Source organism: Acanthaster planci, linkage group LG06 (assembly GCF_054643075.1).
Source record: "Acanthaster planci isolate LZ-2023a linkage group LG06, COTS_SCS, whole genome shotgun sequence".
NCBI lineage: Eukaryota > Metazoa > Echinodermata > Asteroidea > Valvatida > Acanthasteridae > Acanthaster > Acanthaster planci.
The window spans coordinates 10,662,041-10,688,181 of record NC_141782.1 but is presented as its reverse complement, the minus strand read 5'-3'; the positions used below and the strand labels follow the sequence as shown (position 1 = coordinate 10,688,181).

Below are 26,141 nucleotides of genomic sequence, written 5' to 3'. Positions count from 1 at the left end.
ACACCTCCTCTGCCCCAGTCACGGCAGGAGTGATAATTAAAGCCAAAAACGTACACAATTTCACATCAGCCCTACCAGTACAGGTAGAATACATACATGTACATATGTACAGCTGATTCTTATGTTATCATTTCTGATAATTGATACCAGCAACACCTTCACTCAGCAAACAGCACAGCTGTAGTGTAGATGCTGCTCTGACAGGTTAATCTCAGTGCATGCTGTCATCCTTCTTATCATGCATCTCTGTCAGACCCCTGTATGTGTTTATCTCTTGTCCAGTAAAGGGAACACACTGGGGCGGATGATAAGGCAAACTGATCTCACTCCCCCCTCTGAAATTAGAATTCCCTGAGTGATGGTAAGATTTCTTTGGAAGCAGATGACTCACATGACTGATTTCTTCACTCCCATGCCCCCACCCCCCTCCCGCTATTCCTACATATTAAACACCGTGGTTCATAAGCCTCTGCACATACATGTATCGCACTGTATATACATACATGAACATGTACTAATCATCTCTAATTTGCCCTACTGCAGTTACATGTAGCTGGCGTAGTCAATGAATAGATCTATGCTTGATCCACAGTTCAATCAAATACATTGTAAACAAAGTGCTGTAAAATGAACCTGCAGTAAAGTTGTGTCAAGTTGTGGTACTCAAAACATGAATGTACCTGTGCGGCACATTATAGGTTTCAGATGAAAACTCATCTGTTTTAAAGGCCAAATTTCTCATTTCCCCAACTCCGCGATATCAATGACTGTGTTTCTTCTCGGACATTTGTCTTACAACCTTGCAAAATCCAGTGGAAGGAGAGCTCTTCCTGTACACCCATGCGAGTGCTTGGTTTACATATACTTTGAAAAAAGTCCTTCCAAGGGAGATGGTAGACTGAAAGGCACGAATTTGATGCCAAAAGTGTTCTATCATCAACTCATTTGGGTGCCCGACAGGTCATCAGAAAAACAAAAGATGGCATCATCTCAATGGCTAATTTCATAATTAGTAGGCCGAAATCACCTTACTGACAATTAGTGGGAGACGTCTTATTTCTGTCTAAGACACACTTAGAGTACAACTTGAATAGAAAACAGACACCATCAAGAGTGAAAGTAGCACATTCCGATGCGTGAAATATAGTAAATGACCTTTTCCATCACCAATTCAATCTCGAATGGTGTGCAAGTGGTGCAAATAATTAAGCCAACAACAGGCACACATTCTGAAATAAAAAAAGACAACAAAACAAACAAAACATCTACATGTGAGGGCACTTTTATTTTGTCTTTCCTACAATGTTCCTTGACCTTCCATTATCAAAAAATTAATAAAACAATTACTGCTTTCTGCTGAATGAGAGTGCACAGCTCAGCTCCACATGTAATGTAAAACAGTTACTGAAATGCTTTGGTTCTATTTTGATTTCGTTTTCTTTAAAAACTTTCAAAACCCTTTGTTTCACCACCTGAAAGGTCACAAAGTCATGGCGAATGCTGGTTATAACAATATGTACATGTAAGTAACTAATCCCAGAATTCGGAACCCTCCCAAATGAGGTACTATAACGTAAAAACACAAAATACAGGGCTTCTGTGCAGAACAAGGAACACAGCTATTTTGGACTCTCAGTATTAGTCATTGTAGCCAATCCAATAACAAAGGTTTCACTTCCTGTTTTCCCTTGCCCTGTGCTTCTACCTATGCCGACCAACAGCCTGATTTGCATTTAGTGCTCGTCTTCCCCAGGGGCTCTGTTAAACATTCACAGAAAACCATCAACTGCAGAAATTTTCTTCTGGTTTGAACACACAGCGAATACAATTTTCCCTTCCTACAAAAAAACCTGTGTGCATCATAACACGCCAGCTTTGGGGCACGACTCCACATCAGCATTCAGCAATAGAAAAAAGTATTTCATAAGCTGGGTTGCACAGTGTACTACACTTATATTTTCACAAAATGGCCTTGTTCATAAAAAAAAACATGAACAAGAATTTGTTCATTATCAGGCCCACTAATTCGGCTCTTTTCGAGTTGACTCAAAAATGAGTACATTAAGACAATGTCTACAAAAACATGTTTTTATGTCAATATGCTCATTATATAATTTTACTGCAACACTTAATGAGCATAATACATGTATTGGTACATGTACATTACATGTATGTGTACAGCACTAAATGCACAAAAGTGAACTCACAAAAATTATGCACGCAAATGACTAGAACACAATCAATCATCTCCAATATACCGTATATGCCTGTCATAAAAAAAACTTGTTTCAACAAGTCATTCATTGCACTTAACTGACATGATTTCAATGATGAAGACAGTTCAGTTAAATGTTGATTTTGTTTCATTCAAAGCAATATCACTTTATCAAGTATAGGCCTATACATATTTACAAACACGATCAAGCACATCTCAACAAGATTTTACTGTTTTCACTCCACTGTAACTGTACGTATATTCTCACCATTTACTTAAGTTCTTATTTTAATATTCGACCAAAACTTCAGGCCCTGAGGACATTCAAATAAATTAGCCGATATACATGTACTGTCAAGTGTCATGTTCATTTATGATTTAGGAATAAAACACACAAGTAGGCCCTAGGTTGCACCAAAAGTACGGGAAGCAGACCAAACAGCAAAAACTTCTGAACATAAAAGCCCATTCAAAAACAACCCATACGAACACTTCACATCCAATGAAATTTAGTTCATTGTTTTAATATAACATTACTCGCTCATGTTATTTCCAAGAAGTTTAGGCCTACCGCCGTATGCAGGAATTTTTGTGACTACTTACTGTTAATGAATACAGAGTACTCTCTCCCAGCACTATCTGATGCATTTCCCATCTTCGGAGAAATTTCATGTTCATTATTTTGTTCACCACATTGCTCGCGTGGTTTATTCGGCACACTTGTATCGCACCTTCGTGCAGCATTTTGTACTTGAGTTCACCACAATTCACCGTTCCGTTCGTCTGTGCCATACCTGCCGTCCAAAACCCTGCCGTGGTGGATGGTGGCTGAAAAAACCTTGCCGTGGAGAAAAAACAATGCAGCCAAGTCGATTTAACCTACCGAAAGTCGACCAGTGAAGTCTTACGGCGTCACACTGACTTAACGTTGGCTACCTTTTAACAAATCACTTTAGGCCCGAAAGAGAAACCAAAACGAGTTTGGCATTCCAAGATTACGAACGCTAGTTGCTGGGTGAATTGACAGCTACGAAGCCACAGCAGCAGGCGTGTAATGGCCGAAAAAATGTCGGTAGCGAGCTACAGGCTGAGCTGGAGATCGCAACCAGCGGGAACGATCATGGTACGAAGATCCACCAAAAACGTGCGGTTAACTCTCGACTTTGCCGTGTACTGTCCGCATATTAATGCAGCCGGTAAATCCTGTAAAGAAATTGGAGTTGAACAGATGCTGCTTAGAAGCGAAGTTAATTCCCAATTGTTCCTTTCCACAAAAACGTTTGCTATGATGTCAACATTCGCAAAATTACGAACTGCGGCCATGCACGAAGCTATCTGGCCGATCTGCGTATCCGGTGCGGTGGTGGGATGTGATGTGATTATATATGCATTGAAAATGATGCGCGCGCATATTTTATTATTATAAACTCTCTTTTAAATTATGGTATGTAGCTTTAATACATTGGACAAGAAAAGACTTTTATTGTTCATGATACCGTCAGTAGAGACTGTCAGTCGCGTTCAGTTTAAAGATTGTCATTCAGACCTCAAACAAAAATATACACGATAGTGAATCACAAATTTTCTTTACAGACTTATCATTTTGATCAAAGTGACAAGAAATTTGTCGTAAAATTTGACCATGGAACAGTGGCGTATCCAGTAGAGTGGGGGTGGGGGCAACTTGCCCTTCTCCCCCCCCCACTCATAGGAAAGAAAGTAATCGGTATATTTATTTATTAAATGTTAGCACCAGAACCCGACGAAAATAACACCATGAAATAAAAGCGAGGATGTTGGGACAGCGAGTATAACATTATCATGTTTAATAAGCCCAAATCAAAGCCACACTCGCTTTTAAATTTGCCCCCCCCCAACAACAGCTGGACACGCCGCTGCCAAGCAAACTGTAGAAGTTGGTGAGTTGTTGTTATAATGGCGCTTTCAGTCACTAAGGCTATTAATGCAAATAACTGTAGGCCTATACGTTTATTCATAACCTTTATAAATCAGCATCACATTACGGAGTTAGGAAGAAGGTCCAGTTTTAGAGGCAGGAGGAAACCGGAGTACCCGGAGAAAATCTGTGAGAGCGAATATGGACTGGAAACCAAATGCACTTAAACTTAAAGCTTGGGCCAAGCCAGGACTCAAACCCGGGCCTCATTGGTGCAAAACGAGGAAAGAACAGCTTCGCTAACCCGCTCACCCGCTCGCCCCTCTCTTCCCCGTTCCTCTCCCCTCCCCCTCCCGCGTTGGTGTGACTAGTTCCTGTGTCTTATATACATGTCAAGGGCGTAGGCTGCTTTGGCTCAGGGGTATGCAATTTTCAAGAAAACGGACCCGGAACTCCTACTTTCAGCATTTAGACGAGGAAGGCAAGTGCGCACGGGAAAAACAGATGCTACCAAACCCTCTCCCATCACAATAAATTCGTCTTCAGTTTGGTACTTCTTCTAATAGCTTGTCCACAAACATCAAATATACTTCAGCCATTGCTGGGCGCATTTGTTTGGGGCTATATCAATGTAGACTGCGAGGTCATCCGCTGTGCACCGGCTTGCTCTAAGACAGGACACTGGAGGAGATGTTGCATGGTCTGGGGTGCAGTTCTACAATCGTTGGTTACATCTCCGGCAATATCCAGATATCCCCATTTCTAGTTGGAACAGCCCGTAACACTCCAGTCCTGAGGCGGTTGAGGAACTTCCAAGTTTGCACTTGAATCAGAGAATGAAAGTGTTTCTTAACAGCTGAGATCCGTCTTGTAGACTGCCATTTGGTTTCAAAATAAAGAATATAAGCACCCCAAGCGGAACTCCATTCCGCGGGCGGGGAGGGGGTTAATCCGCACCCGAACACCCCCCGCCTATGCCCATGTATGTATCAAGAAATTGATATCTGTCTGACATTCAAAGGTTTGATTGAAAAACCTGCCCGATCCCCGAGTTCTTTTTCCCCTACTGATTATTAGTCAACAGTGTCTCTAGAATTTGACATTTTGTTGAGATCAGTTCACTATTAAAACCTGCCTCCATCTTGTAAAAACAGAAACTTGACCAGAGTTAGAGAATGCTACTGCGTGAATTTTTCACCGAAGATATAAAATACCCATAAAAATATATATATACCTCTACGAAAATACCGCAAACTGTGCTTCCTTAGACTTTGGAAGACACTTTCAAAGATGGATGGACGGATTTTTCAAATTATTATGTTGATACTGCAGGTGTTACAAAACCTGTCACTATGATTTTACCCGTACCATCTCTCAAGGTGATACTGAATTAGTGAATACACAGCCCAGGTTGAGACTAAACTCTCAAACTGATTGAATTTCTGGTGTGTTACATCACATAGGTCAAATCACAAAGGACGTAAGCGACTTTCACCAAATTCATCTTATGACGGCCCGGCATTTCGGAGTCCTCCGATTATTAAGCGTATATGCGTGTTTTGTTCGTCCCCACGGGGCACTGGGAAGTGGGATGGCAGGGGAGGATCCAGGAATATTTCCGGGGGGGTCAGGCCGTCAATATTTCTTTATGTTCAATAGACCGATTGCACCCGCCAAGTCACGTGACCTATAATGGGTATTCATTATCAACAACACGGTGTCCACCAAGAGCAGTGTTTCATAATTATGTATCATTTACCAAAAATAAAGCCTACTTGCCATACTTAGACCACTAATGGGTACTACACGTAAATCGGCTTTGTAGTTTGAAAAACAGAACTCAAAACACACGTTGCTATAGGGTTGACGCCCACTATTGGTCACGTGACTTTAGCGGAAGCAATCGATGTATTGTTGCAGACAGGCGGACACATGGCGTCATCAACACCATTAAGTATATGTACTCATCCATAGATGTGTGCGCCGCTTCAGCGCGCCGGTATTTTACCAGAAATGTGTTATTTCATTTTCACGAAGTAGCACTCGGTGTCGTGCGGCACGTGCTCTGTGAATTGTCGTTTTCAGGAATTAACCTCTTCATTAATTTAAACAGTTAAACGAGTTTTAAGAGCATCTCTAGTTAAGTCACATATTTATGGGTGAATCATATCACTTTAGACCTTTCAAAGTGTTTTTATCCATGTTTATATATTGACAAAACACACATGAGCAATACTCGATTGCGAAATTGCTGTGAACACGGTTCTCACGAAGTAGCACGCAAGTGCTGTTGAGTGCTACTTCGTGATGTTGGTGACGATAGGTAGGCTAATGCAGTTCTTAATTGTATACATGTACAATGATCCTCACGAGACATCATTTGTTTTAAGCATAAATTCATTTTCATTTCTGAATTTATTTATTCGATTTTTTGTTACCAGAGTGGGAAGGGTTTTCATCCCAGCCTAGATAGATCAATCCCATTCACAGAACTTGCGAAGCATTGTGGTTCCATCAGTGCACATCTCGCGGGTCATGCGCACACTGTAGCGGTGCCTGTGCAGTTCGTGGCTGGCCACGTGGGCGTTTAACTTCCGGTTTAATGCCTCCCCCCACGCGCGCCATAATCTCCAAGAATTGTATCCGCGTCGAGCAGAAGCGCCCCCTCATCGATTGGAAGAGCTGTGTGGGTCTGGAGTGTTCATTACGTACCAGCGAGGTTCAGTTCCGACGAAAGGAGCCTCGCCCTGTTGCTAAGAAAAAAAAAAGCGCCCTCTCTTGGTCCAGCTCGAGGTTCATTCCTAAAAAAAAGGTATTCTATCACTATCAGTAATGACGTGTCTTCGCCTCTTAAAGCTTGGTCTTAGATTGCGTATTCATATAATCGACTGCCCTGATTATAAAATCATAATAATCACTCCTATACTATTCTCATTAAATGCCTCTCTTCTTTGCGTATAGTCTTTAATATACTTTACATAATGCACCAAGTAAGACTCAGTTTGTGCACTAAAAGCAGCGATCGAGTTGTTAAGGCTTTTCATTACTATGATGTAAAATATAATACTTCCGGCATGATCAGTTCTACTAGAGATTTCATGCAGGAAAGAAATTTATCACACTCTTGCCACCCTGGAAAAGATTTTAGGAAAGATGGAAACAAATTCATGGACATTTCCATCATGGGAAAAAGAAATTATCGCGATTCTGAAACCTGCCCAAAGCAGTGATACGCCACGATTTTCTTCTTCATTGCTTCGGACCATGATCCTCTGACCCGCACCGTGCAGACAATTCCATCTATTAAGCCCTTTGCAAAAATAAAGAGCCTTATTAGTACCCCTCCTTTAGTGACGTCATTTTTCCTATTAACCGAGTCGATACGCAGTCCGGAAGTGCAATTTAGGGATAATAATGAGATATTTTCTATCAACCTGACATGTAGGCCCTCTTCTACGTTCGGCCTGAGTAAGGCCCATACGAGTAATTAAATTGGTCTCGAATTACCTTGTATTATATATATTTGTACAAAGTGTGACGTGACAAACAAAAATCTAGAAGAAGTTAGAACCGGGAAAACGCATAAGAAAGTAACAGAAAACTCAAAATAGAATAGGATAGTGAACGGAATCCAGCATCTAATGCTTCCAGTTTGTAGCATATTGAAAAACGTCTTCCGCGAAATTTATTTCCTTTGGCAGAATGATGATGATTGTCAAAAATGTTGGGCAAATTGTACACTGAAAAGGGTAGAAAAAGGAGCAGAAAGAGATAGAAAAGTATAAAGAAAAGACGAAGGGAGAGAAATAAAATGCCTGCCTCTTATTTACATGTAGAATGTAAATGTTTGATCTGATAACGATATTTTTTATGCTATAATGAAAGAACTGGTAATTTCATGAACTCGATTTTAAAATAATATCAATACAAAATAATTTAATTTCGAAACAAAAAGACTCAAAGTTACGTCACTACCACGTTTTTGTGGTATATCCTTTGTATGTAAGCATTGTGTAAGCATTATTTGTGGAAGTGAGATTTATTTTTTATTGTATGTTTCTATCTTTGTATATCATGTAACTTTTATTATGCATAAAATTACAAAAATAATGAAGCAGCTTCAGTAACAGTTTAAATTTTGTGCTGTAATGTGGCCTGCAACGACAAAATGACCGATTACTCAGTACGTAACTGTAGTGATTTTTTGGCGTCGCGGTGTTACATATCCATGTAATGCATTATGGCCGGGCGCGCAGGGCTGATGCACTTGCTCAGAGTGAACGATCGGAAGGGGGCGCTGTTACAAATTTACAGGCAGGACTTATAATCTCAATGGGCCGCGACATGATCATGCTTTACGCGTAACGCGTGGATATGGACACAGCATGTAGCGCCATGCAGGGCGCCGCCTTTGCGCCTAGCAGCCTAGCTCGAACAGTGAAGTGCTTGACATGCCCGAGTGGCTCCGGCCTGGCGCCAAAGTTCAGCACTTAAACGCTATGTTAAAACTCGACGTGAGGTATCAAAATAACCCGAGGAAACATTTAGGACTGCACTTGTGCTCCCTTGAAATTTTTGAGACTTTTGTTTGCTGAAGAGTAAGTTCAACTTCAATGTGCTCTTATTCTTTCATGGTTCAACTTCAAGTTTTTGCATGAGATACCCCTCAGAACTGCGGGGTCTGACGTCCGCTCCGACAGTTCTGGGGGTAGGCCTGTGCATGAGGTAGGCGAGTTAACGTTAGTTACGCAGCAGTGGCGTAACTACCGGGGGGGACATGTCCCTCCCCCCGTAAGCAGGTACATGTACCGGTAAATCTTTGCAACGGTGTACAATCTCGTTTTCACGAAAGCATGGGGAGTGAAAACAAACTTGTATGAACAAGGAGACCTAGGTACGCACGGTATCGCCGGACGTGCAAGATCGTAGATAAATATTTTTTTTTTTACCCCTCGCCGGCAAGGGTGGAAATCCCGGGGGGGGGGACACATCCCCCCATGAATTTGGTATGGGGGGACACAATGTCGATGTCCCCTCCATGTTTTAAGCAAAACAAAATACTAAAGGACTTGATGGATCGAGGATTTCCCCTTTTGAGTTTTTACAAATGGAATAAGATAATAAACACGGTGTGCACCCCAAAGTGTAAATTGATGTTCCCCCACGGTCGAGGTGAGATTTCCACCCATACTCGCCAGGTGATTTTTCCTAAATATTACTTGAGGAAGACCAAGGTAAATTCCAATATGTTTCATGGGGTGGTTTTAGTTAGAAACTGTTTTTCTAAAAATTATCGAACGTGATGGGACAGCCCAATGTCAAATCTCCATAGGCAGACTCCACAAGGGAGAAGTTCATTGCGTGACCTTTTACTTTCAGGCTCTATTTTGTGTCCTCTAACTGCTTTAGAGTTAGTCTGTTGGCCCACAGAAGTTTAACTACATTCTGGAATTTCATCTCTAGTTTTAATAGACTTGGGGGGGGTGAGTTGAGGGGCTACACCATTGTTCCTCAATACCCAGTCAACCAGTAGGCCTGATAGACTCCAACCATCTATCAAAAGAGAGAATTTGACTTGAAAATGTGGAATTCTCACCAGTTTTGGCAATTGAAGACATACATACATGTACATTTAGTAGCAGGTTCTAAAAGTAAGGATTGCCCTCCACACGTTTAAGTTTTTATACAGCATCAGCATATGAGAAACAACTTAAACTTTTCTCCAGACAACACAAGTTTTTCACAAGCTGATTGGACTTGTCTTTGATGTAGTGTGGGATGGAATTTGCATTGTCTGTTGGCAAACACTCATAGAAATGGCACGCTCCTTCAGGTGGAGAAATGCCTGCTTGTTGTACATGTAGGTGACAAGGACTTGCTGATTATATATAACGGGTTTGCCCTTACCCAATGTATATTAATAAGCACTGTATGCTCAGTGCTTGTACGAGAGCTTGCAAAAAAACCTTACAAGCTTACTTGGGTGGGACTCGAACCCACGACCTCCTGCTTACTAGTGCCGATGTCTTAACCACTCGACCACCGAGCTTGCCGGGGTCGGCTGGCCGGTCCGAGTCAAATGAAGCAGCGGGTACCGCGAACTATTTTCAAGATGTATTTTGCATTGGGGAAATGTTAATTATATATAACGGGTTTGCCCTTACCCAACGTATCCGACTTGCTGGTCGGATACAAAACTCTTGCTGATTAGTGGACTGAAAAAAAACACACAAGTACACAAACGAATGGTACACCTGGGGTTTTAAGTTGGTGTAGGTGAAGTGTTTATTTATTTTAGCTGCATTAGGTTTTCTTAAAAAGAAAATATGTGGGCCTTTTCTTTCTGAAAACATCAACCTTCAGTGCAAGTATATCCAGTTTGTACGGGTTACACATATATATCTGTTGTCAATACTCTGCAGCTAAATAATGAAAAGAGATGTCATCCCAGCGAGCACAGTGCCCAATCTGCAACAGGGAGTTTCCCATGCAGTCTATGAACAAACACATCGACAGTTGTCTTCTTGAGGAACATGACACAGATGATGGTGCGAAGTCATCAGATGGCCCATCGGGGAAGACGCTATTGTCCCAGAGGAAAAGAGCAAGGTTGTCATCGGAAGGTGCCCAGCCAGCAGCCTCCCCAGGGTCTGTAGAAAGGATGGGATCAGGAGAGGATGCCAGCCTTGATAAACCCAAAGAGGTTGAAAGTGACAGCGAATCGGGAAAGAGGAAACGACTAAACCAGTGGGGCTCCTTACTGCGGCCTGTCAGCAAGCCATCTAAGGCAGTTGTGGAGGAGCGGACAGCCAACAAGATGAAAAGTAAGCTGCCCGTTTCAAAGTCGGGACACAACCTCCCACAGAAGATGCCCTTATCAGATTTAGAAGCCACACCTCCTTCCTTGTCACAGTCGTCGTTGTCGTCACAGGAACTGTCCGTCCAGACGCCCGCTCGTCCAGCCAAGATGGAATTCAGGCCCCTGGCTGAGCGGGTACGCCCCCGGAGCTTTGCCGAGTTTGTCGGGCAGGAAGTGGCCATCGGACATCGGTCATTGCTCAGGCAGCTCCTGGAGAGTGATGCAGTTCCGTCCTTGATATTCTGGGGTCCACCCGGATGCGGAAAGGTTAGACCCTTGGAAGAGTACATTTCTCCCTGTCAACTGTTTCTAGTAGGTGGGAGTTGTGTCAAACAAAGAAAACATCACCCATGTTTATGAAAGTTATTGATATGCTTTGTGCTGCAGTTTAGCACCCCTGGCCTCAAGGACCTTCTGGTCAGAAAAGGGGTCAGAGAAGGAGAAATTTCAAAAGCTTCTTGGTTGTCATATCCCCATACCCCAACTGAGTACAGTAACAAAACAAAATCAGGCCAACTTCTATCTTCTGGAAAATTTCCATTCAGCATAGACAATATAAGGGCAAAAGCAATTCACCAGAATCATATTTCAAGTGAGAACTTTCTTCCAAATTGTGGACCACATATATACAGAGCAAAGCCCAGTCAGTGGTTTCACTCTGAAGAATTGTTAGACTGGCACCCAATCCAATTTCATCAAAGCATGAACTGCTGATTAAGTCTTGTGGCACAGCCTTACAGAGAGTGTGTAGGGTGTGCATGTACCAGTTACTTGTCTGGATAAAACTCCTGTTATTCTGAATAGGAGATATGGACTGGTTGTCTCATGTGCCAGTCTGACTCTATCATCGCATAATATGTTTTAGCATCCTACAATTTGGGAGTCTCTTAAATAGTACTTAAAGTCTCATGTTCTTTTGCGCTGGCACAAATCTACTGTGCATGCACGCATATTTCTATGCTAATCCTTTCTAACGCTGCTAACAGCGAAGGAACGGGAAGGGTCCCTCAGTTTTTTCTTCAGGGTTGTACCTGGCTGCATGTGTAGATATATCAGAGGATAAGTGCACAATACTTCTTTGTGATGCGTGGTTACCTGTTACCCTGGTGGTGTTAATGCCTTTTTTCCCCCTCTTCGTTTCAGACCACTCTGGCCAACATAATCGCTCAGCGAGCCAAAGCTAGCGGCAAAGCGCGCTTTGTGTCCATGTCTGCCACACTAGCTAACGTTTCCACCGTCAAGGATGCGGTGACTGCTGCGGCCAATGAGCAGAGGATGACCAAACGCAAGACTATCCTCTTCATTGATGAGATACATCGCTTTAATAAACTCCAGCAGGTACAAATAATCGAAAATAATTATAAAAGTATGTGATGTTCATGTAGTGCCTTGTTTTCCAGCAAACTGTCTTACAACCTCAAAAGCCCATGTACCAATGATGTCATACGTTGTTTACATGTCCACTTATCTGGTGAGCCAACAGGGTCCCACGGTCCAGTGAGCAACATTGGAAAGTACACGTGAAATCACATTGTGGTGTCGTTTTTACAGAGGTCTGTTATTATTACCCCTGTTCACTGAGCCATTAGGTCAGTTTTTTGTAGCACCAGGTTGAGGTCGGCGCACTTTGAGTTGTTCTCTACCGTCACAGGTACTCATTATACTGGGTCAATAGAGGCAATTATGGTAAAGTGTCTTTCCCAAGTTTTATAAGCACCATGGAATTTCTAGGGTTCGAACATGGGCTGACTTTTATGTTTTAAGTGTCAGAGAGTCTGTGTTTGATAGTTGAGTATCATTCTGTTGGTTCAAAACTGCTTCTGTCTTGTTTTTTCCCGTACTTTTCATAATCTTTGTGACGACGACTCTGAACCGCAGGACACATTTCTCCCGCACGTCGAAAACGGCACCATCACGCTCATCGGTGCCACCACCGAAAACCCCTCCTTCAAAGTCAACAGCGCCCTTCTGAGCCGCTGCCGGGTGATAGTCCTAAACAAGCTGACCACTGATGAGCTGGTGCTAATTCTGCGGAGGGCGGCCGCCGAGCTTGGGGTGGCTGTACTCGAACAGGGGAAGGAGGTGAAAGGGAATGGGCAAGAAGGTAGCAGTGATGACGAACAGGCAGAGAGTGGACCTGCTGACAGCCGGTAGGCACTACTTTTAGAATTACTGGTTCACTAGACAGAGCAGTGATGGCAGTAGATACCTTGATCTCTGTCCCCTTCACCACCAAATATTCAAATATTCTAAATTGCAAAACAAGTAGGCCTTCCCAAAAGCAATTTAAGTCATCCACAAAACCTACCCCACATAAGAATTATTGTTTATAGTTTTGAATTTGTCCCATATACAATTTTCTTTTATTGGATTCGCACTGTGGCGAGGATCATGTATCTCTCTCATTTTCAAGCTTGGGAAAGACTTCTGTTTGTCCACATGTAACACGACATTATCAGAGATGATGCCGTGCATAGGAGGTGAGCAGGAAGATTAAACCAGTTGAGGCATGTGTGCATCTTGAACACAGTGCCCATATGTAATCTGCAGCTCTGGCAGTTGATGGTGTTTTTCAGATCATCCATTTGCATAGAGAAGACAGCCTTGACTTACCTTGCCAATCTCTGCGACGGCGACGCGCGGAGCGCCCTCAACACACTGCAGATGGTCACTGAGTCGCAGCTTGCCGTGCCTCAGCAGAGCGTGAATGGGGATTCACAGCACTATGTAAAGGGTCCAGGAGTTGGCTGTGGCACAGGACCGAAGTGCCCCATCTCAGTGAGCCATATAAAGGACGCACTGCAGCGGACTCATGTTATGTACGATCGGGAAGGTAAAGTTTTGAAACTTCTAGTCTCATTTTTCAATTCTTGCAGAGTTATGGGTGGATAAAGCACTCATTGGATTGGCAGACAAATGGCAATATTTCACGTCATAGGGCTCTTCTCAATGTATAATACATACGTGCATACATGTACTTTTTCCTGTAACCACTGGTTTTCTTGTTATTCGGCCATTACACAGGCTCTTTATCTTTCTAGCAGTGTGTAATTTGTGTGCATTCTGATGAAAATTGGCTGTATGTTCTCTATGCCATACACAAACCAGTACATACATGGCCTGGCCATTACCGCAGTGAGAGGACAATTTCTTTTGTTAAGAAAGTTGAAACCAAGTTGGTCCCCACAGATCAATAATTCAACAGATGTAGTCCCCAACCCCACCTATAGAACAAGCAGGTCTGCGCATACATGTGCAAGCTCCCGTGAGCGACAGCACAGCTGTGGTGTTCCTGCAGGGAGTCTGTGGATCTTGTGCGGTTCGGTTACTTAATAATATTTGATGAAATGGCATCGTCTTTGTGTAACCAAAAAAAAAGGGGACGAACACTACAACTGCATATCGGCGCTTCACAAATCGATGCGGGGTAGTGACGCAAATGCAGCCCTGTACTGGCTAGCCCGCATGCTCATCGGAGGAGAGGACCCCCTGTACATTGCACGCCGACTCATCGCATTCGCCAGTGAAGACGTCGGTGAGTATCATCATTTGAATGGAATGGGTTAAAATGCAGGGAATGATAAATGATAGTGCCCGTTGTTGCTGAAGTAGCAGATTTTCAATGTTGATGACGTTTCTGTATTTTCATGACTTTGGTAAAGAATGATTGGTAAGGTTGCCAGAACAACTTAATTTCAAGCCTGTTTCCTGACCATTCTTTGTTTTAGTAATGAAATTTCTCCCAGTGACTTCTAATCAAAGTTCGCCATCAGGTCCGGTCAGCTGGCTGTCTCACCTATGAACGATTGGTGAATTTCAGTGCAGTTTTATATTGGAGAGGCAAGGTCCTGCACATTGGGGTTCAGTACACAGGGGGCTAGTGCTTGGAGGGTCTCACTCAGCCCAGTCGCCAGTTTTGGGCATTGAAGGAGAGGCATGGTTCCTGCTAGGGGAGCTCATCACAGGAACAGTATGGCTCTTGCCGGGGGGGGGAATGCATATTATTTTTTCTCATCAATCCCTAAATTAGGGGAGGGATTACAAGTATCGAGTGGGAGGCTCTGTGCGATTCCCTACCCCTCTGTAGTTCACTGACATTCTTCCTGGCTTTGGCCCTAGGTCTAGCCGATCCGCAGGCCTTAACTCAGGCGGTATCAACGCACCAGGCCTGTCATTTCCTCGGCGTGCCGGCGTGTGAGGTGAGAAGTTTCCTCCAGAGCTTGATTTCCATTTCCTCGCCATTAAAGGACTTTGCCGCCTCTACTTAAGTCGTCTCTTGCTGAAAAATTAAACATCTTCCGTGAGCAGAAAGCCGTCAATCATTGTGCTTTTGTTGAGCACTAACTGCTTTTTGTCTGGCTGCACCGTTGTCATTCATTTACACCCACGTGAACCCATTACAGAATTTATGATAACGGACTTCGCAGCTGACAGCACATCTGGCTTGTCAGGGATTTAATGTCATTGCAACAAGTTATCCATAGACACTGAGTACAGAAACCACCCACTCAAACCCATCAAGTCAACAAGCACAGACATCCAACACCCACACAGTCTGTAGTGCTCCACATAAAACGTGCACTGTACGGAGGGTGGAAATGAGTTCATTGTACATGTAGGGGTCACTAGAGCCTCCTGTGCAAATACTGCCCTGGGCCTTGTGGTTCTTTGACCGGGGAAATTTTGTACAGTGATGTTGGTTTCCAATTTTCTTCAGCAGGTGTCAAATGCTTTTAAACTCTTAGCCAATGTTCTCATTTGAAAAAAAAAAGTACACGCTGTCTGCTTTTTGGATAGGTTTTCACTTGTTTTTGTCTATATGTTTGTGCTAATTGCTCTGACCTGCGATTGACCCCATATTGTGTTGAATGCACTTTAGTCATGGCATACAGTCTAATCTTGGCAGATGCCACAACTGTGCTGGTCCACACGCTCACATCACACACATTTATCAACTTGAGGCACATATGTATTTTGTTCAAGCCATAACTCTATTGGTCAGAGGCATTTAATGTTGTAGGCACATGTGCGAGTGGGTCGCCATGGTCACTGCTATAGCTTCTGGGACTGACAGCAAGTCTAACTGAACAACTTTTCCCAATCCAGTGAGCCCCTCATGTACAAAGAAGGCTAATGTACCAAGCTGAAAGTGGCAAAACAAATGAAGTTTTTGCTGTGAAAACATGGTATGGTGATACAAAGTACAGGATTTTTACTAGAATTTGTAATGGGGTTCAGTTTGCCCAATTTCAAAGACGGACTACTTGCCCCGGGGGAATTTGTTTACTAATTTAATCAAGGTAAACTCGCTGGCAGAATTGCAATCTTATTTTCTGCCATTTTTTAAGGTGGTCCTTGCTCAGTGCGTGATCTACCTCGCCAAGGCCCCTAAATCCAGCATGGTGGAGTGTGCCCTCATGAGCGTCAAGAAGCACATCCAGGAGTACGAGGGTCCGCTGCCCGGTGTGCCCCTTCACCTCCGGCCAGCATCCACCCAGCTGATGAGGGACCTAGGTCATGGGAAGGGGTACGTGCACAGTGCTGCAGCGGGTGATCAAAGGTTCCTGCCCGAATGCATCAAGCATGTGGACTTCTTTGACAATGCTGATCTGTTTCTGTAAGTTGCGCTCTCCTCATCAGAGCAACTTTGTAGTGGTTGGTGTAAGTTTCTCATTGAAGAGCAAGCTCAGCTGAAGCTCTTCCTCTCAAAGGAGTAGGTTGTTAGCGGCTTTACAGGAGTGATTGTAGTAAATAGGCTTGCTCAGCGACACATGTGGGTGGAGTTAACAAATGAAAAACTACCACAAACATAGCACACATTGGAGTTCGATGCTCCATGTCACCTGCACTAAAAGCAAGGTAGGTTAGGCATTGAGGAAATTCATCCCAGCCCTTTGAATACTTCGTATAGAACCACCACCTTCCTTCTGTCTGGTCTTGTATCAGTCTCCACTACAACAGTGGCCAATGGCTTGTTAGTGCACTTCTTATATGGGCTGTGCCGAATATCCGAATCGATTGTCGAATATTCAAATATTGTTTTTCAAATTTGAATATTCAAATGCAAAATTCATGAGAAGGGAAAATTTTCTTTAGTTTTAAATGAGAAAACTTGTTTCAAGCAGATTCTAATGAAAAGTGACAGAAATCTTACATCGATTTAAATTTAAAAAGTACATTATTCCATAAGCAATTAAAAGGAATAGAAATTTTCAAAAGGGCAAGAAGTCTTGTTCATCTCTTAAATCTTGCTAAATCGTTGCTGGAGATACTCCTAGATATGAGAAGCTATAATACTGATCATAATGTACAATTGTGTGTATTATTACAACTGATTTTGTATATAGTTTGTTCATCAACAATCTACCAGTTGGTGCGACCGAATATTCGGATATTCGATCAAATTGTAAATTGAATATTCGAATAGGGAATTATTCGAATTGACTCAGCCCTAGTTGTCTCACATGCAGCCTCAGTGTTCCACATGGTTTTTCAAGGAACAGTTTGAGTGCTTTGAATTTGTAGTTCGTCAGATCTTTCCCTCAGTGACTCAAACTTTTGTATTTGGTAAGGAAATGAAAATCAGCACAGCAGTGTAGGATGTGGACCATTGAAAACGAGTTCTGATTTATCACCAATGGCATATTTTATTATTAGAAAAAAATCACACCTTTTTTAATTGATAAATACACAGAACATTGCAAATAAGTCATTTTGTACATACGCCAGTGACTGCATGTATGTTAATGTTGGCATTGTAGCATGCCCCTCAGTACTGTCTGTGTCAAGTAGTCCCTTGTTGATACATGTATTTAAGCAATTGCCACATTGCAATGTAAGCACAGAGTCCTGTCTATTCTAACATGGAGTGGGCAAATGAATACAATACTTTACCCACGAAGAAACGTGTGGCAACATCCGTAGGAACGAGGGACAATTCTGACACAATCTACTTTAAACACCACATAGCATTAAGGCGCATATTGCATGATTGATATTACGCTCTCATGATGACATCTAATCAGTAAAAGAACAAGTACATTATTGGCCCACGCAGCTTGGGTTACTTGGTGGCTTTTCATTTGCCATACTGATGGATTTCCCGAAAGTGCTTCTGTGTAATTTTTTTTTCTCTCCATACCGTAGATAAAACTGACTTGCCTTTAGGTCAATAAGTTATTGTAAATTTATTTCCCTGTAAACAAGGGAAAAATGTATTCATGAGAAAGGTAGCCTGGGAAATGATTTTCCATAATTGGTAAAACAGTTACCTTTAATTGTACCTCAGTATAATATAGTTACTTGTTACAGCCAGTAACAACTGACCTGAAAACATGATCTTGTTTGACATGGTAAGTTTTCATGTGCATGATATTTTGCTATTTTATTTTTCTAATGAAAGTGATGTAATGGATAAAACTGAAATAGTCAGATGTTTTATGATGGAAAGAAGAAAATTGTAACTTTTTATGACGGTGTCGTCACGTACACGCCTTGTGCCAGCAACAGGACAAAACAAAGTACTTGCAGCATAAAAGCTTAACTTTGGTTATGTTTCCTTGCCTGTTTCTAACAAGGCTCAGCCTGCGGCATTTTGGAATCTTACAAATAGTAATTCAGTCATGACGGACCTGTTAGATAAAAAAAAATCAAATTTAAGTACTTTTAAAAAATATTGACAATAATCGCATACATAAGATTCAACTGAGCTTGCATGCTGAAGGCAATACTGTGTGGACGGAAGATCAACTTAAAAAGCACTTCTTACAGTTTGTTAGAAATGACGATCGCGTGCAGTGCATACAGTGTAAAAACTGAATATCTTGTCTTCAAAACCCAAATCACACAAGGCAAAAGCGTGTTTAAAGCAACGAATACTGTACAGAGAATTGCCAGGTGAAATATACCCCACTGTAACATTAATTGCTTATGATATCCAGTAACCACACAATTCAGGATATGAACAAATGAGTAACAAAAATACAGTATGTACAGGTCTACTTCTGTTAAAAAAAGAATCAGTTACACAGAATACATATTGCTTGTTTTGATTCGTACCCAAAATAAATGAAGCGAACAGCAGATGATAGAATTTTTAAAATCTGCCCAAAGTTTGCAGGAAGCTGAAGAGACGTATCCAGCTGGACAAATGGCTCTGAGAAAATACACAGGCTAGCTAAGCTGGGTATCCAAACACATGGACTAATCTATGCCTTCTCTCTAACAGATGAAACAGAATAACTGTTTTTGCCGCTTACTGTTTTAAAATTATGACATACAGGAATACAGTGGAATACGTTTAAAGTAAAGCATCACTGGCGTCTGCAATATACTATGAGTGGGAACTTTTCACAGCCAAGGTGAGCTCAGAGATTGGCTGGTTTGGCAGCCTCTGATACCAATTTTTAACAACAGGTGTCTCTTGCTGAAGTGTGGGTAAATAATGAATGGCTTCAACTTCAAGTCGCAATTTGAAATTTTTACACGACACTCAACTCTGGCTTATTCTGACACAAATCTCAACAAGTATCAATTTCTGGCAACTCTTTGAGACTGAAATATTTAGCTGCAGTGGATGAACTCACCACTTCTAGCCCAACTTGAACACGGGCAGAATTACAAAAGTGAACTTTATTGAGGAATGCTATAGGATCTGTACAGTCATTTACAAGATACCGTGCACGATATGGGGCCGATGGGTACCCCCCACCATGTCCAATCCCTGTACACACTCTAGACTATTGTTACCTAACACATCTCCCCCCAGAAGTCTGTACAGAATTCCTGAGATTCCGATCAAACAATGACCAACACAAAGGCAGGGGGTTCTCTCCGCCCCATATCTTGCATCATATGATTTACAAAGGAAACACTCTTAAGTGTTATGTTCAGTTCACTGGCTGGGCAAATTTTCCAGTATCTCAACATTCATCTCATTATGTGACCTCTTGTTCAATGGGAATTTTCTATGTACACTGTACATGTACTTCGAATCTCTGATTTTCAGGAATAGCTCATTAAAAATAAATTTCACTCAGGTTTTTAGGTAGAGACAAACGGGAGGGGAGCCAGACATACCTACAACTCACTTGCAACTGGTCTATTTGTTCTTCTGGAAATAGTGACTCTTGACAGAGCGTCTGTCTGAATAAGTGTTGGCCATTCCAAATCCAGAGGGAAAGAAATCACGCTGCCCCTCGCCTGTTATCTGTCGAAGGATGCCTGCTCCTCCAGGAACAGCAGCTGGTCAATCAGGAAACAGTCACTGGGGTTCTTGACAAACTTCTTCAGCCCCTTCATGATCTCCCCCTCATCCATGGTGGTATCGCCCGCCGACCTTCTGTCGCCGAATCGCGCTGCCTTGAGGAATGCGTACGCATTCTTGAAAGACTCCTTGCCGATTTTGCGTTCGCACTCACTGGCAAGAGCAGGGCAGTCAAGGAATACAAACCAACAAAAAACAAAACTCTAAATGTGGATTCAAAGCTATCCCGCGAGATGGAAGTGAAAAGTCTCATCAATGGACCTTTTGCACAGTGGCCATCTTGAGGGTCAGGGGTCTAGAATGAGTGCAAGTAGGACTTTTGTTTACTCATGGTTGAATACAAACATAATGTGGCCCAAAAATGCCCTCCAAGATTGTTGCCACGTATGAGGTTTATACTGACACTGACAGCAAAATAAGAAAACCAAATTTGAATCGACAAGACATCAAAGAGTGAATTGCCAATCCGACTCTCTGCGTCAACACTCATTTACTCTGATTCCAAAGAATTATTTCTTTCTTTTAAATAAGTAAATCTATTTCAGGTTATACCAGTCTCAATACCTTCTTGTCTTCTAACACTTACAATATTTCAGATTATTTTCCCTCACTAAAAAGGGTAAAGCTTTTGGTATAAACTCTCAGCAAAAAGGATACACTCTGAGATTTCGGATTTTGGTCTCTCTCATGGCTGGGGAGAAGGGACTGAGAGTGTTGTCTTTCAGGGTTGCACCTTGATCTGGAGAAAGGGAACCAAAAAAATCATTTCCCTCCATTAAAACAACAGAGTATACCACACAAAAATAGGATGTCGTCAACAGACCTGAGTGCTGGGAAAGGAAAAAAACGAGATGGCATCTTACCTCCAGAATCCGTATCCAATGCACTTTGCATGCACTCCATCAACGCATCGTAGTCATCCTACACATCAACAAAATGATAGTACAATAAAAGTGGGTTACGGCCATGACGCACAGATCATGAGTTGTTTGATAGCTGTTACACAGGTATCAACCATTGTTCTTATCAAACTTGAGGATGAACATGGTCAATGTGACAGTAAGCGTTGGTAAGACATTCTAGAGGTCAGTGTTGCGTTCAAGTCATCCAGTCTCTAGTCAAGCCACCACTTCTCACAAGAAAACTGACTCGGACCGGCCCGCTGACCCGGGCAAGCTCGATGGTCAAGTGGTTAAGACTTCTGCACTATTAATCAGGAGGTTGTGGGTTCGAGTCCCACCAGAGTAAGCTTGTGAATTTCTTCGCAAGCTCTTTGGCTATTGAACACTGAGCATACAGTGTTTTACATCTGTCGGTGTAAGAACAAAACCCACTGTAAAAACTTCTCGCAAGCTTTCAATAGAATGACATCTCACCTCGGTAAAGTAATTATGACCTCTGCTTTGACTTTGTGATCTGCATGTGACCTGAACTTGTGTCAAAGGCATGATTATAATGTGAGACTTTGGCTTGTGACTCGACAGGCCATCCAGCACAGCGCTATACTACATTACTACAGAGCCAACTTGGCATTCTCCACGCAGAAAGCTTTGAATGGCTCTTGAGCGCAGGCGTTTTTAATTCATGCGCATATTTGTCAATGCTCTGAAATACAATGAACTGAATTCCGAATGGTGTACTATAAATGCAGTGTGCAAGAACATTACAGGTATAGGCAACTAACAAACAGTGCATTTTTTATCATATGCGTGTCACATTAGGAACACCTTAGCAAATTTCAGCACAATGCACTATAGCTCAATGCCTGTGACAGACTCAACTGGAGGTCTTAGGCTCAGATCTCCTCATCCATCAGGTATTTCTCTGTATTCAGCCCTGAAAACAGATTTGAAACACTCACATCCATGTCGGAGCCCACGTCATCATCAGATCCAGATTCTGAACCCGACTCGAAGTCTTCGTGCTGTGAGTAGTAGGTCTCTGCAGCATCTGCATCGGCTGGGATCGCCTCAGCGACCCTGGACAGCACCTTGGTGGGGGATTCCAACTCTTTTTTAGCCGGGGCGGCTCGCTTTGTAGGGTTCATGGGAGGGGCCTTCTTAACTGGCGAGGATGGAGACTTGGCGGGCTTGACCACTTGCGAGGTGTTGAGTGGGCTTGGCTTGCCGCCCTTGGCCGACTTTTGAGGGGCTGGTTTGGACTGCTAGTGGGTTGGTAGAAAACAGGTAATTCATTTCCATGATTTTTTCATGTTGGTAGGTGTGTGGCTTAATGGTTGGTCTATGACTCATAATCACAGGGTCTGGGGTTCGAATCCAGCTGCTGGCCGTAGGTTGTGGCCTTGTGTAAGCCACCTCATCCCGCTGGCCTCGATCCACCCAGAGGTATAAGTGGGTACCAGCATCAGCCGGAGACTGACACCCCATCCCCAGTTGCTTCTTGTCAAGGAAAGTGGGGATAAAAACTAGCCTGATTACATGCAATGGCCCAGAACCAACAAAGCCCTTTTGTTTTTCATACTTGAGTGGGGAGAACCAATCAGGGGTGATATCTCCTCTTCTTCACATTCTACCTCGCAGATTCAATCGTGCCTTCTGTTTTGTTATCTTTGCCAAATTTTTGTTCAGGGTTGTAATTACTCTTATACACAATTGGGGTCTGCTATCTGAAGTGCACATGCTGTATTTAGAATGCAGTCGAACTCCTTTAAACATAAGTGACTCTTGAAAAATACTGTAAATCAAGTAAATGAGACAATACCAAACTCACGAAAACCACTCAAATTTCATTCGTAGTTTGCCATCATAGGGCGCAACAACAGTTACTAAAAATGTTTCTAATTATGATTACAATGATTCAATCTTTGAGGACATTTTGGAAAGAATTGTGTTTTTGCACCTGTGCCTGTTTTCCTTTGGCTGGCTCCTTCTTCTTCTGGAGTGGTTTCAGGCCCGGCGGGGTGGCAAGAGAGATGTTGGGATCGTCCAGATTGATCTTCTCCTTGAGGGGAGTGATGGGGCGATTGTCACCTGCTGACGGTGCCTTCAGCGTGCTCATACCTAGAAGAGGAAATCAAAAAAAAGAAGAAAACATTGCCAACATTTGCCAGGAGGGAGGTTTGTGAGAGGAGGGAAACTTTTATCCAGTGCAGCATGCAATGCTCAGAGGGCCATCTGAGCCACAAGCAAAAATCTGGCTTTGGATACAATAATTGTGTTTTTCAAATCGGAACTTCAGAGACAGAGACTTCAGAGACTTGTTTTATATTACTAAATCGTCAGCATCTTTAGGATGATATGATTATACAAAGACTCAACTCCAAATTAAAGACTAAGGTTAGCCATTTCTTCACTGACTCTTTCTTGAGTGGTTCCTACGTAGGTGCTTTTATAGCTTACAAGAAAATAGGCCCATCTGCCTCTATTTCCATGGCATTTAAGCAACCACGGCAGTAACACTTGTCATGAACATTTGTCAAGTTTTTCCAGTCCAAACAAGTGACTGGAAACAATTTTAAAGAAAGGGGGAGCTACACAAGGGCTTTTTTTTTTACTTTTGTAAGTTGTCAGTGGCACCGATGCCCCGACTAAAAGCAAAGCGACAAAAAAGAGGCAATATAAGGAGGCAATACCATTTTTAGTAATTAAGATCTTGCTCTAAATCATCTTGTGAAGCATGGGGTCTAGCCACTTACCTTCTTCACTGTACGGGTTAGGTGACACAGCTGGCTTAATGGGTCTATCGTCATAGGATTGGTATGGACCTAAGAGAATAGCCAATACGACATTTCCCCATTAATGTGGTGATTAACAGGAAAATATTCAGTAGCAGAAACAATTAACTACCAAGCTCTCATACAATACCACAATCAGCTCCTAGTCAGTTTCCCAAATGGTTTGTTGGTTAACGCTTTCATGGAATGTAAATTGTTCTTGACTATCGGATGATTTCTGGCCAGCAAATCTATCAGATGAGCTTTTTGTATCCTCTAACCAGCTCCTGAAGTTTGCTTCAACTCTGGTTGAACTCAGTTTCTTAAGTCTCCACTTTAATTGGGACAGATTCTGGTTACCTTGAGGATTTATTTTATCGCAACACTGAACCATTCTTCCGAGCCAAACTTTATTCAACAGTTTGCAAGAAGACTAATGGAAGCATGCTGTGTGTGCAATTTTGGACCTTCAGCTTATTGTCACCCCCAAGATCTTTTGCATTTTAATTCCTCTGAAGAACTACTTCTACGAATGATCTGACACTGTCATGTCAGGTGGAATGTTTAGTGTTGGGTCTTGCTTCAAGCTGCCATTCTTGGCCACAGACCTTGCTATATCACATTTTACAAAACAGCTGCATAAATCTCAGCCATCTGCTTGGTGGATCATTGAACACGTGCCATTGAATAATCAGTTCTGTTCAACGGTACCCTTGACTAAAATGTCATTTCACTTGACTGGTTCCCGCCCCACGATTCAGAATTTACTTGATCTCGTTAGACTCTGGGAACATACCTTCCTTTGTGTATGCACTGGGAGACACTGTTGGCTTGACAGGCCTGTCATCATAGGAATGGTATGAAACTGAAATCCAATATCAACGAAGCAAAGGTCAATAACACCAAAGCTTTCTACTACTGTAAAACTTACAGAAGTGAACTTTTAAATGCTGAGATGTGATGACACTTCTGTACAGAGAGCTTGAGCCAGTAAATACAAATCCCTCTCCATCGATGAGTTCATCATGATGACATACATGTACATGTCGATAATCGTTCATTTTGATATTGACGGTGAATGAAGCCTTCTGTCCAGATTATTTCTTGGAAGAAGTTTCATTATTTCAAAGGCCCGTTTAAAATGTAAGAGATCACACTGGAGGGCAAACACTTAGAACGCTTCTTGTAAAAATGGAATGTGAAGCAAGCACGTGACTTCAAGTTGGAAGATAAAAAATTTGTTGACGGGGAATGTTGAAAAACATCCAATTCTTTTTTTTTGCCGAAAGCTTCTGAATATTTCAACAAGTTGATCGGCATTGCAGAAACGGCACAAACACGGCACAATATCCCTGGCAGCAGTGTTACCTTCTCGGACAGTGCCCATGTCCTCTCGCTCCCAGTTACTGACGGTGTCCCCCATCCCTCCACTGTCATCATAATAGGTGTCTGGTGACGTGGCTGGTAGCCGGCCCCGGAAGGTCCCCTCGCTGTAACCCTGTGAGCGCTCACCGTAATGCACCGGTTGATGTTGCTGCGTATGGCAAAAGCAAAATGATCAGGTGATCACAGTAGCCAACAGAAACTGTCCTTTCATTTCTGATATAAGACTGTGTTGAATATTCAAATATTGGAAACTTCTGACAATCTTCAAATATTCAGAAATATTTTGAACATTTCTTCACTTAATTTGGACCCATTTTTAAACATGACCCCCCCAAAACAAATTCTCAGCATTTTACAATGTTTCAACCTAATCACTACTTACTACAAGCAGCAGTTTTAGGCCGAAGTGAAAAGCCATTTCAAAATGACAGTGTGTGGTTTTGTGCGCTCTTATAACTGCTACTGTTATTGCTTTCTTCACCCAAAACTGTGCTTCTGGTAACACTGGGCATTTGACTACACCATCAACGGAAATATGAACATTTCACTGTGAAGTCTTTTGAAATTTGGGGGGCCAGTGTTGTAGTTGAGCCTATCACAAGTCCGGTCATAAGTAACCGGAGGAAAAATGGCAAAGGAATGTTTCTGTTACAGTTCATTTTATTTCAAGTATCTTGTGACTTGGTTTAACCACTTCGCGCCAGGCCCATTTATCCATGTTTATTCTGCTGGGCTGGGTGATTTTTCATTTTTTTCTGTTTTCAAATTTTTTTGAAAATTCATAACTTCATTTACTGGACATTTACACACACCCGAATGACTGTCTGGTTGATACTCTAATCTGAC

At 42.4% G+C, this 26,141-nt stretch overlaps 3 protein-coding genes across 5 annotated transcripts in view; 1 reads left to right on the top strand and 2 right to left on the bottom strand.

The window, feature by feature from the left end:
* cmip (c-Maf inducing protein) overlaps positions 1-3,587 on the bottom strand; it is a 56,882-nt gene extending 53,295 nt beyond the window's left edge. Inside the window, exon 1 of the mRNA XM_022250931.2 lies at positions 2,819-3,587. Within this exon, the coding sequence (XP_022106623.1) occupies positions 2,819-3,007 (189 nt within the window). The 5' untranslated portion in view covers positions 3,008-3,587. The remainder of the gene's footprint in view (positions 1-2,818) is intronic.
* A 4,919-nt stretch (positions 3,588-8,506) lies between these two features.
* On the top strand, positions 8,507-18,514 carry wrnip1 (WRN helicase interacting protein 1). 2 transcript variants are annotated; one of them, XM_022250973.2, is made up of 8 exons: positions 8,507-8,710; positions 10,535-11,238; positions 12,115-12,309; positions 12,850-13,121; positions 13,548-13,804; positions 14,351-14,506; positions 15,091-15,170; positions 16,320-18,514. In XM_022250973.2, the coding sequence occupies exons 2-8, from the start codon at positions 10,552-10,554 to the stop codon at positions 16,590-16,592; spliced, it is 1,920 nt and encodes a 639-aa protein (XP_022106665.2). In that variant the 5' UTR covers positions 8,507-8,710; positions 10,535-10,551; the 3' UTR covers positions 16,593-18,514. The 2 variants fall into 2 exon arrangements, with proteins under 2 accessions (XP_022106665.2, XP_022106666.2); XM_022250974.2 differs by lacking the exon at positions 8,507-8,710 and adding an exon at positions 8,732-8,837.
* Positions 17,593-26,141, bottom strand: part of LOC110987839 (uncharacterized) — a 22,867-nt gene continuing 14,318 nt past the window's right edge. Inside the window, exons 10-17 of one of the 2 annotated variants that reach the window (XM_022250947.2) lie at positions 25,278-25,443; positions 24,706-24,774; positions 23,892-23,960; positions 23,096-23,256; positions 22,098-22,400; positions 21,100-21,157; positions 20,894-20,975; positions 17,593-20,389 (exon numbers count right to left, since the gene is read on the bottom strand). In XM_022250947.2, coding sequence (XP_022106639.2) covers positions 20,176-20,389; positions 20,894-20,975; positions 21,100-21,157; positions 22,098-22,400; positions 23,096-23,256; positions 23,892-23,960; positions 24,706-24,774; positions 25,278-25,443 — 1,122 coding nt within the window. In that variant the 3' untranslated portion in view covers positions 17,593-20,175. The remainder of the gene's footprint in view (positions 20,390-20,893; positions 20,976-21,099; positions 21,158-22,097; positions 22,401-23,095; positions 23,257-23,891; positions 23,961-24,705; positions 24,775-25,277; positions 25,444-26,141) is intronic. The other variant, XM_022250948.2, reaches the window with a different exon arrangement.

Excerpts from the sequence above, each read along its gene's own strand:
- wrnip1 (XM_022250973.2), top strand. The coding sequence starts at position 10,552 with ATGTCATCCCAGCGAGCACAGTGCCCAATCTGCAACAGGGAGTTTCCC. Across the intron at positions 11,239-12,114 it reads GTCCACCCGGATGCGGAAAG|ACCACTCTGGCCAACATAAT; the intron begins GTTAGACCCTTG and ends TCTTCGTTTCAG. Across the intron at positions 13,122-13,547 it reads AGTGGACCTGCTGACAGCCG|ATCATCCATTTGCATAGAGA; the intron begins GTAGGCACTACT and ends GGTGTTTTTCAG.